Source organism: Paracoccidioides brasiliensis (genome assembly GCF_000150735.1).
Source record: "Paracoccidioides brasiliensis Pb18 unplaced genomic scaffold supercont2.2, whole genome shotgun sequence".
NCBI lineage: Eukaryota > Fungi > Ascomycota > Eurotiomycetes > Onygenales > Ajellomycetaceae > Paracoccidioides > Paracoccidioides brasiliensis.
The window spans coordinates 712774-724599 of NW_011371359.1; the positions used below are offsets into that span (position 1 = coordinate 712774).

Here is an 11826-nt window from a genome sequence, read left to right on the forward strand (position 1 = left end):
TCCTGGAGTTTGGTTCTTGATGGAAACCCGGAAAGTTTCTTTATGCGACAGGTCGGGTTTCCGATCTTGCGGATGCGTTCCCTCCTTAAGTTGTGAGGCATTGAATAACTTGTACCCCTTCCTCACTATATTCAAAGTATTGGTATCTGATTTCCGAGCATATGAAGGTTAGAGAGAGTTTCAATTTTCAAGCCATCCGAGGTGTTCACGGGTAAGAATGAGACCTCAATTTAGGAGGATTAACATGCTTCAAACATTGGGATTTGGACAAGATCCTGGAATTTCTTTCCATTAGAATGAAAAGAGGCAGAGAAATGGCATTCGTCAGTTTGCTCTAATAGCCTTATCAATTTTTTCATGTTTGCCGATGAGTTTGTTCATAATCCGATATATTGAGGAAATGCACACTCCGAGAGCAGTTTGGCCATCCTCTGCTCTGTTTTATCAGCCAATCCCTTCTTTATCAGGGTTACCTAGATATCCTTTTTTTTTTTTTTTTTGCCATTTATCTCCCCTCCCACCTTGTAGCGCTCTTTAGCTAATTAGGGGGAAATATATTATATCCCATCATTAGTTCTATGAGAATTTAATTTGTGGAACAAATTCCCCCGCTGCACAAATGACAACTCCTCTTTCTGATTTCATCAGCAAGCCCAGTTTGTTTAGAAATTTTACCAAGCTCGACACGAGAAAGAAGCTGGCAAGTTGTGCAAACCGTGGCAGATCAGCTTCATGTACGGAGTATTCTGCTTTTTCTTCGCTCCAAGCTGCATTAGGTCATGGAGCCAAGCTGAGTTAAGTACTTCAAATGATAATCCAAAAAAGATGTTGGAATATCCATTGAAAGAGGAAAAAGAGAGAAGGAAGTATGCAAAACTAAACGAATTAAAAACTACAGCAGGAGACATATTTACCTACTACAATGTTTTGAAATGGCAAGAAAACATTTTCCTTCTGTTTAAAGGCCAACTGTGGAATTACGGAACGGGTGGTGCCAACGTGCAGGGCATTATTCTGGGTGCACGTCAAGCTTATTTGGAACGAAGAGTTTGATGTATGTCACAAGAGCCTAACTCCATCTGTCTAGATCAGCATACCAACGGGGAAGATTAGGGATGTTTCCGTCTTGGCCTGCAACAGACAGGCATGTGTCGGAATCAGGTTCTTGGGAAAAGTGGGGGAGGGGCAGCATACGCTCATGGGCTTTGGGATCTTAAATGATGTTAAAACAGAGGAATAACTAAAGCTGCTGTAAAAATAAAAAAACTCAGGGGGAGAAATCGTGAGCCTTTTTGACGTTCCATCATCCACCCTGGTCAATTGCACAGGAAATCTAGCTTGGAATGAAATATGGAATGAACACCTTGCACCATTTGGCCGTCAATTGAGTTTGGAGTAAGAGCCTGTTGAGGCCTGAGGATATAAATTGTTGCAATCACTCATGGTTTCATTCCAGATGAGGTTTGGTCCTGCAATTATTTCCCTGAAAAGCTATTATTTGATCATCATTTGAATCCGCATATGAGATGCTTTCAATTTGCTGTGAATTGTGTGGTTAAAGAACTGAAGACCAACAATTTCCGTAGCGACGCAAATACTTAACGTGGCTTTGAGAATGATGACAGTGATATTTAAGCTCGGATAACTCACCCAAGGCCTTGGCTGCATAAGACAGCCAAAGAAAGCTGACCTTGACTGTTCAGCTCTTACTTTTTGAGGCAGTCCTTGACACACATCAGAAAAGCTATTTGTCTCCTCAACTTCAATGCTTGTGATGAAGGAAGGTTAATTTTACTCAAAAAGAATGGCGTACCGCAACATAAATATTGGCTGAAAAAAAAAGAGAAAAAAAAGGAAAAAGAAAAAGAAAATTAGGCAAATATTCTACGGAGTACCACGTCTAGAATGGACAAAATTGAACGACGCCACTTCCGGGGGTTCGATCCATTGTAACAGCGGACCAGAAGTGAGAAACGGTGCGTTTTCTTTTTCCGTAAAAGAATAGAGAGGATGGCCAAGCAAGTTCAAACTAGGGTCTGCATCTCGCTTCTTATGCGGAAGCGGGCTGAGGAATCAATCAGCTTTCAACTGACGGCCCTTGACCGCACACTGGAAGGACAAGGCTGATATCTGATCCATGGTTGGCTCGACGCAATCGAGTTAATTTAGACTGATCATTTTTTCCTAACTGGTCGGTTTTAGGTCCAACTTTTTGGCTTGTCAAGTGGAGCTCCAGCTGCGATGGCAGATCTCGAGTCTGTTTTAACTTTTAGGTTCTGGGAAGGGCAATAGTTAATATCTGCGCAAAATTATCCAGACACAAGCAGGCTTATTACGAACCTAGCACAGAGGCTCAAGAGTTCGATGCGCCTGGTAAGGAGTATATGGAATACAGATAACTACTATGTATGGATGAATAATATGTCTGCAACAGCGTACCTGCTTCTGCGGATGTTGATAAGGATCCCAACCCACATAAGAGTGATGTTCGTCTAGGAACCCTGGTATCCAGAGCGACTGGAGACTGTGGTGTGGGATTGATCGGTTAGGTACCTTGCCCATGGTAATACCGACAAGGGCTATTTAAGGATAATAAAGAGTTGATGGGGAGACATACTCAGCACAAACTCCCCAAAGAGACTTGGATGTAAGAGTATGGACTGCGTGAAATTCTTCTCTGACGGTGCGTGACGATAAATACCATTTCGAGCTTGATCGATTATCCCCACGCACAAAGATTTTAAAAAGTACTTTTCCAATCCAGGACCAACGTCATCGACCTCTCTGTCCAACCTCCCAACAGTCAACAGTCAACAGTCAACGATCAACGATCAACGATCAAAGATTTGACAGCAGACCACAGTTTTAGCCTCAGTTGCAGAATGTAACCCACAAACAATTCAAAACCAGATTCGGTGTCTTGGGGTAGAGGATCCCCTTGATATATATATATATATATATATATATTAGGTTACGACGGTTACGGAGGATATCTCTGGCGGTCATTGCTCCGTCCCCCATGCGATTCCAATTCTGCCCATTATGAAAAGTAAAACGCGCAAAAGTATCCGACTTGGATCAACAACACACTCTGAACCCGGAGCCTCAAAGGAGAGTCTGCTTCCGACTTCTACCCTTGTTGTGATAGGTTCAATCCATATCCACTGGTATGATACCCGCAAAACTTACTTATCGTCTGTACATATCACGCTGGGGCATTTTCTCACAGGCATCAAGGAAGAAGATATGGCGACTCCGAAAATGATATCGATTTGAATTAAGGAGCTAAGACCAAGATCGACAACCTTTCAATAGGTTTCAAGTGCTTACTTGACTTTGATATCTTCTAATAACAAGAAACATTCCTTGGGAATATTAGCAATCTATAATGTAAGATGCGTTGGCCTGTTTATGTTGAAGCTTCGCATGCAACGTCGAGATGGACTAGATTGTTCCATAAATCAGCGCTTCTCGTTCATCTTTCGGAACGGTTCCTATCATGAGATGTTGATGAATGGACGTATTGAAGGACGAGGAGATTCCGGTTCGACATCCGTTGAATACTCCAGGCACACGCTTTCAATCCCATAACCAGAAATTAATTAACCTTCGCTTCTAACGCTGACTGGCACATGGTGGTGGTTGAGACCATGTTCCTTTGATAACCCCCTTGACCTCTCCTCGACTCATGAAGCTCTTGTTCCGTCAAATGCTGGAAATTTGCAAATATGAAAAAGGCTCTTTTCCCTAACCCTTAGCCCGGAAAACCGCCAACAATTTCCTCTCCAGGATGGCGCAACTTAGAACCCAAGACTCATACGGATGCTCTCAAAGGGGATTGGATTTCATGAGAGCGGGAAAGATAAAAAATAAAATAAAATAAAAAAGGAAAGAAAAAGCAGACTAAATTCTTGAACACCACCCACCGGGCGCTCGCCTCTCATGCAATTGCGTCCAGTGAAAAGCCAACCGGCATGGATCTCCCCTTGAACGAAGCTCCGACTGGATGATTGGAACCTGGGTCAGCGTCAACAAGTGCAACCATCTAACCGGCCCGGACCCGTTTATTTTAGCGGCCTCCCTTGCTGCTGCGCTTTTCAGAACGGTTGCATCACTGGTATCGCCTTACGAAGCCATTTTAGATTGGTATTATTTGACAGGTAATGTATTGTACTGTATCGTTGTGGAAACCGTCCGGTTTTCTCTGGTTGTATTATTATAACTGCTTGCTTTTTCCTTTCCCTGTGGCCTTGTTTGCTACATTTAATACATGGTAAGAAACAGCCGTTTTTTTGGAATGTGTCTTGACCCGTCCGCATCGATTGAGCATCCTGGGTTTCATCAACCAGGAGGGCAAAAACGATCTATCTTCCCAAGTCCAGGCTCGGATATCTGTACCCCTCTCACATGAGCACAAACAGATGCGGAAAACCATGTAGGTCGGCTGTCTGTCAATTATCCAAGGGGGATTCCGAACGTTTTCGAAATTATCCATCAAAACACTTTGGGTGCTTGCAAAACTTGTACGACATTTCAAGGGTCCTCTTGGACTCTAAAGGCGTTCTGCGAAGCTTTACTCTTTGGCTTAGTTAACTTCGGCTTATTTAAAGAGTTCCAAGGGCATATCTCTCCGTATGTTGGCACCGCAGCCCAGCGTCGGAAGATTTACAGATATACCATCAAACAGATCTGGAGTTGGAGTTCTGCTGCATGTTCAAGCAAGCAGAATACCTCTTTTCCCAGCGAAATCAATCCTTTATACCTTGATTGAATTGTCGTTTAAGCAATGATACTTGCCCTGCCTTTCCTGTTTTGCATATGATCGCATGCCGGCAGAGAACAGGCCCAAAAAGGGCAGATGGTTCTCTCTTTTCATATACAGGCTCAGATGATCTGATGGCACGCGGATTTACCAAGAGCCAATGATGTTAAGTAGAGACCGTCAATCCGTAATCTGGTGGCGGTGATGCGACACTTTAAGGAAACTAGCAGCGCCATGCAAATAATTCGATATCAATATGCCCAAAAAAAGGACCATTTGCGACAATTTGAAACTCCATCGAGGGTCTATCCGATATGATATTCGAACCTGGCTTTCAGACCACGAGTCGACATCCCAGTGTCAGTCTATGCATTCCGTTTTACTATTGATAATTTTTTAGCTGGTGTTTCCACACCAAGATTGCTCAGGCCCTAACTCCATTTCTGCTCTATCTCTGCTGTCCTGATCCATGATTCATGGGGTTCCCCGCAGCGAAAACATTTCCTCCTTGACAGGTTTGGAGGCATATTCTGCGCCATTTGGTCTTTTCCCCCTCATCTCTTTACAGAAATAAGGATTATTCAGAACCTGTTATCTTCGGCCCTACCATTTCCTCTCTCTGTGGATAGAATAAGGTATCGTCTATCCTTCCTTCGCTGAAACCTTTTCATGTGGCTGGGCTGTGACAGTCGTATCCAAGCCTTCAGAACTCAGTCGATCCAGTCCAGTGTACAGATGGGAGTGAAAACGGTCTCGCACCCAGTGTCAGATTTCATACGAGAATCGGGAAACGCTGCCCTGCACTGGAATTGCCTGTCGAATAGGACCATACCTATTCTTTTAGAGTTCACTGGAACTCCGTTTTGTGAAGGGAAAATATGTTGTAGGCTAATCCCATTCGAGCATTGCAGATGAGGATCCTCCTTTTATCTTGTCCAACCAGGATCTCGAGGCGCCAACTTCCATTATTTTGTATTCGCCAATGGATGGGACAGTTGGTATCGGTATCCATTTTCGTTAACTGCATTGAAGTAGTGTATTTCCAAGCCGTAATGGGTTTTCTTTTTGTAACAAGGTCAAATGCTGTTTCTAGTGCGTATTGTGAATGTTCTCTCAAGAGCCTTGGGCATTTGACATCTAGCTCTCCCCGCGATTTACGGCTCCATACTCCGCAGATTGGCTCCAACCCCCTGTATCTTCGTCATTTACTCTGTACTAGCGCGCTCGGAGCTTTGATGGTCAAGCAGAGTCAACAATCCCCAATCTTTGACGGAATACTCCACGCCGTTTTTTTGGTACTTTTCGGCGACCTCTGGACGGTTTTTACCCATTTTCCAATTTTTAACTTTATTCTCCAATTTTCCTGGATGTCCTATTCGTACTCTGTAAGTGCTTTTCTCTTTTACTCTTTTTTCAAAGACACTAATCAGTCTTAGTTGATCTGTTCCTTGCCCATTCATCCCTCTTTCGAGGGCTGCAAGGGTACTTTTGCACATTGTCACTTCAGGTTGCGGTTTCGTGCTGTACTCCAGGTTATAAAACAACACCCTCCGCGGCCCCTCACAGACCTCCTGTCGCTTCCGATAAATGAAGCTCAAAAACTGCATACCTGGGATAGTCTGGTTTTGTACCTGGAGTGCTCCGTTTGCACTGACCTGTTCCTTGCCAAACACTCTCTCTTCCTTCTATTCTTCCTTTCCTGAGTCAATTTAAATTCTTGTGTTTTACGCCGTTCAAGTATGAATCGAAATTTCGTTGATTTTCTATAGTTTGAGAACCCTCAACTTCCACTGCGCTTCTGCAGTTGATCGATTTACTGCCCACGTCATCTTGGAACATTCCTTTTCCCCTATTCAGCCTGCTCGTTCATGCCCTAATGTATTAAGAGATACACAACACTGTATAAGGAAAAGAGTATTATTCTCCTCTTCAAAGTGATTAAAGGAAAGGGACAAACAAGGACATTGAGACATTCACTGAATATGGATACTGAAACCCAACCGCAAGACCACGATTTTGGCGCCCCTCAATGGGTTGATATGGGAGGATACGGTCAATCCCAGCACCATTCGCCATTAAACGATTATAATAGCTTTGCCTATGGCTCCTCACCCGTCATGCCAGTAGAACCTTCTTACAGCATGTCGATCCCACAACCATATACATCCCAACAATTGCTACCTTTGTCAACCCCGTCGCAGTGGCCGAGCATGTTGACCACGCAGTCGAATTTTCCACCAGTTCCTCTTCCACCAATTCCGATGTCCTCTATGCCTAGTGTGCATCCTATTCACACGGCTCCAATATCATCCAGTGCACCTACGCCGCGCAGAACTTTAACGGATAATGACCGACGTCGAATGTGTTTATATCACGAAGACAATCCACATGTTAAGCAGACTGACATTGGAGGTAAGGGAGAGCTTTTGATAATTCGGAAACACTCTTTTACAACCTATCGTGCTAACTTCTTTTGTTTGAATAGCCATGTTTGGTGTGGAACGAAGGTATATATATATATCGCAAGCCTCATCTGGCGTTTACCACTCTCCGTTTCCTAACTTCATTTTGTCCCAGTACCGTTTCCAAAGTTTTACGGCAGAAAGAAAAGTATCTTTACCCCGATGATGGTAGCCGTTCGCCGATTAAAAAGTCGAAAGGCAAATTTCCGGACATTGAGCGGGCTTTGTCAAATTGGGTTAGGAACCATCAACGCCAAGGTGGTCGGTTAAGCGATGCTATGATCAAGGAGAAGGCTCTTTTCTTTGCAAGTACTGTTGGTGGTCCTGAAAATCATCAAAAGATACTGAGCTCCAGTTGGCTGGAAAAATTTAAACAGAAGAACTATTTAATAGGTACACAGTCACGAAAGGGCTCAGTTGATACAGTGAAGGAACTAGAAAGCCCTAAGAATGGGCTATCCAACACGTCCTTGTCGAGCCAACACCCGAACGGCCTTTCTCCTCTGTCCCCAAGTGGAACGACAACTCTTTCTCCTCTATCCCCAAAGCAGCAGCAATCCTCTTTGAAGCAAGAGAGCTTCGATGGAACCTTGTCTGAGTATGCTTCTGAATTCCGGAATCAGTCGCTCTCTCAAAGCGCCAATTCACTTGACAGAACAACAACACGTGCCACGACCGTAACCAGTCCTAATTCGATTGTTTTCTCTGAGAACCCTTTCAGTCCTGAAAATCAATCACGTGTATCTCCAGACTTGGGCAGCAATTCCAGTCGACCAAGAAGTCAGACATTCCCGATTGCCGGAGCAGAGCCAAGTTCAGTTGCCAACGGATCGTCGGATCACGCGTCACCTAAAAATGTACTTCAGACATCCACGTCCCCAGGTGTAGCCGACGAAGAACATGGAAATACTCGTCCATCGTCGAGCGAGTCGTCAAGCATCAAGAGGAATCGCAGCAACCCAGAGATCACAACCAGTTCCATTCAACCCCCATCTCTACCTAAATCCTCCACCGTCTCTCCCATTTCTTCCCCGGGTTCTCCTACCCACGATGAGGCACGTCGTGCCCTGGAGCTGGTTGTTAATTATTTTAATAACCAACCAACCGGCCTGGGCGCACAGGAGTACCTAACCATCGGGAAGTTAATGGAAAAGCTAGAGCTGGCTCAAAACCAAGCCGTTGGACAGCGAGGGCTGCCTCGCATTGATGAACATGCTGACGGTCCCCGGGTGAGCAAGAAGAGAAGCATACACACGCTATAACTCGAAGGCGCGCCGAAATGGTGACTGCATGAGTCGTCATTATAAGATTATGGCCCGTTGTCAGGTTTTGTCATGTTAATTATGAGCTCTGTTAATTTTAACTGAGAGCCATTGGCTGGCTGTCTTATTGTTTATGATGCATCAGCGGGTTCTTAAAAGAACTGCGAAATCATATGCGAAAAGTAACAATACGTTAAAGCTGCGTCATGACTTTGACTTTTCGTCGGCCACAGCGGCCATCTCTGTGTTGCTTTTGACAGCCGAGACTTCCCCTAGGAAGATAAGGAGACAGGCATGTTGATTCAAACTTGAGAATCGGGTATCAAGGTCCTGAGCTGTGGGAGGATGCACACGCACCGCATGACAGCAAGGTCACGATAACTCACTGTGATACAGCACGACCAATAAATGGGGAACCTGTTGTGCAATTCTGGGAATCTTTTCTTGGCACATCCAAACCCAGGGTGGAACGGCAAACTGGGGCCGGTCAAACCCGTCAGCATTTCCCGCCTCTTATCTACTCCAAGTAGGATATGTTGCTGTATTAACCTTTTCTATACGTTTACTTCTTCTTTTTCTTTTTTCATGTTGTCTTTCTTCCGTATTGTTTTTATTTTTTTGGACCAATCTGTGCTCACTTGATAGTTGTCTGGTGCGTCCTTTTCAATGTCTTTTTTCATTTTCTCTCTCGTGTTATTTTCTCGCATTTCATTGGAATCATATATTTATCTATCGGTGCATTGAGAAGGACGGGAATCTCACATGGAATCAGACAGAAGAAACAGTGCGTCTTGGTAGCTGCAACCCTCAGCGGCTTTCAAACATCCAGGGTCGAAAGTGTTGATATTTATTTTTGTTTATATGAGGATCCCTCTATTGTTGTCTTTTGCTGGGAAAGTTAAATATATACCGCTCGCGCGGATAGGGATATGGGATAACCGGTAGGAAAGGGATTAAAAGGGAAATTTTGGATACATGAATCTCCGGGTCTTGGGAAAAGGCTCGACTTACCAGCTGGCGTTTTCTTTTACTAACTGGACATCCGTTGAATGTTTGGACTCTTTCTCAGTTTGTTTTGTTGTCATTGTTATTCACTCATCCCTCGTTCCTATTTCAAGTATTATCATCCAATTTGGCGTTTCTTTTGCTGCTGATCTCAGTGCTCTCATATTCAAAGCATTCTTATATTAATCTGTTACCAATTTGAAACAAATACGAAAGATTGTTAATTGGCAGCCGAATGTTCCCCTTTTCAATTGAAAATTGGTTGCCTCCAACTTTCATAGCTTCTATGTTTGGTTTTTACTATATATATGTGCATATGGGCGGGTCAAGAAAGCACTGGGCAAGGATCCATTCGTGATCGTGGACGGCGGGATGAATTATATCAAGGGATGGAGGTACCACCTCTGGTGTGAGAGCCCATATTTGTACAGATGTATGCAATGAACATGGTGCAATTCGATGAACCGACCTGATCTGGTCAGATTGTTCAGGCATCTTCAACCCAATTGACGGTATGTACTGCATATATCTTACACAACGACTTGCTACAGAAGTCATACCATCCGCTCTCCCCAGGAGGGGGGTTTTTTGCTTCATCGGAAATTCCTTAACATTTTTCCTAGCCTTTGTTGCTACCCCAGTTTTATGCGTCTTCAATCTTCAATCTGTATCTATTTGGTTCTCCATTGAAGGCAACTCATCGAACTAAAAAAAGAGGTATAATACCGATATGAAGTATATGAATTACAGCTGTTAATATTTCTGCCAGTAGTTGTACCTCGCCCGGGTCATGTAAACCTTGGAAAAAGGTATCAATACGGTCGTGGCATAAGTCCCCGCAACGGATAGATAGTTAATGCATCATAATATTACGATAATACCTATCAATTTATCCATGACAATCTCTTCACATTAGCAGACATGCCACCCTTGACCCATGAGAATTATGATGATAGTTTGATAGTTTCTGACACGATATCTTCATGTATCTCCATGGGCAAAAATGAATTGATCTCTTTAATGAAATTGTACGTCACAAAAAATGGAGGCATCTGGGCCAAAAACGAGGTGTCTGACCCAAGCGTGGGAATTAGAGTTCAGTAAGTAAAGGGGCTCACAGAAACCAGCAATGAGGATTTTATGGACATGCGGAGCATGCCGCACGCATATTCCAGAGACCCATACCTAGTTTTGGAAATATAACATTTTATAATTTATACAACAAAACTTTATGTCAGGCATAAGCTCGTTGAAATATCTGGCTAGCCTGCATTTCCCGACTCCCCCCAAACATGTATCGACAATGGTTTGTCTGTAGTACCTAGGCAATGCAATTTTGTTGTAGTTCCTCCTTTTTATAAAGCCGACGGTAATTTCACTCGTGTTTTAAAACTTTTACCCCTTGAAACCGGGATGGTCTGGAGTGCCCGATGGATTTTGGGGCCTCGGGAGGCCTTGGTCTAAATTCGAGGCCAAGATGTTCTGAAGCAACATGAATGAATGTAACCAGTCGAAGGCAATAAAATATGTTCAAGGCATATTTAATATCTACATGGGAGAAAAAGTGAAATGATTGGGAACCATGAAATATGTACCCAAAATACAAGGAAAATGGAAGAACCTCTTAACGTCCGCTCATCATTCATGCATGTTAACTACAGTCCATCAATGAATTCAGGAATAATTGATAGCTAATATCTCCGGTTCAATTTTATGCATGCGTCTCCACAGTTTATATGCCCATACGCACAGATATACCTTCAGGAGTTAGGGGAGGACATCGTCGGCTATCATCACATCGCGTAGATATGCGAAATAAGAAGGGGACAAGACCGGATCCTCAATCAACATGACTAAGTTCACAGGCCGCCAAAAAAAATGAGAGAAGGGAAAGGAAACATCGATAGGAAGCGGTTAAACACCTGAAATTCCAGAGATACTTGATCATAGGAGGCAACCTCTCATTTCCCATTTTAGAGCCCCGTGAACACGATAAAGCAGTGGAAGCAGCTCCAAGAGTACTCTAGAATTTCCATCAAATAAGAGTCAGCGGGGGGCTGCAGACGCCGCCGGGCTTTTCTTCTTGTTTCGTCTCTACTTCTCTATTTTCGGGCGGTTAAAAATAAATAAATAAATAAATAAATAAAAGGAAAGAAAGAAAGAAAGAAAGAAAGAAAAAGGCCTTACTAGTCAATACAAGAGGAAAAGAGATGAAACTAAAACCCATAATAAAAAGCAAAAACATGCTCAGGACGCCCTGAGCCACCTCCAGATATGACATTGTTATTATTCTTCAACAATGAAGGAGTTTATTGAATTGTTCTTGCTTTTTCTT

At 43.5% G+C, this 11826-nt stretch overlaps 3 protein-coding genes across 3 annotated transcripts; 2 read left to right on the top strand and 1 right to left on the bottom strand.

The window, feature by feature from the left end:
* Positions 1–825: 825 nt before the first annotated feature.
* On the top strand, positions 826–1399 carry PADG_01420 (uncharacterized protein; the record flags this gene model as incomplete). The annotated part of the gene is made up of 2 exons (XM_010758603.1): positions 826–1024; positions 1272–1399. The coding sequence occupies 2 exons, from the start codon at positions 826–828 to the stop codon at positions 1397–1399; spliced, it is 327 nt and encodes a 108-aa protein (XP_010756905.1).
* Positions 1400–2077: 678 nt separating this feature from the next.
* PADG_11257 (uncharacterized protein) lies at positions 2078–2562 on the bottom strand (the record flags this gene model as incomplete). The annotated part of the gene is made up of 2 exons (XM_010759519.1): positions 2078–2257; positions 2440–2562. The coding sequence occupies 2 exons, from the start codon at positions 2560–2562 to the stop codon at positions 2078–2080; spliced, it is 303 nt and encodes a 100-aa protein (XP_010757821.1).
* Positions 2563–6744: 4182 nt separating this feature from the next.
* Positions 6745–8486, top strand: PADG_01421 (uncharacterized protein; the record flags this gene model as incomplete). The annotated part of the gene is made up of 3 exons (XM_010759145.1): positions 6745–7174; positions 7248–7269; positions 7340–8486. The coding sequence occupies 3 exons, from the start codon at positions 6745–6747 to the stop codon at positions 8484–8486; spliced, it is 1599 nt and encodes a 532-aa protein (XP_010757447.1).
* Positions 8487–11826: the final 3340 nt, after the last annotated feature.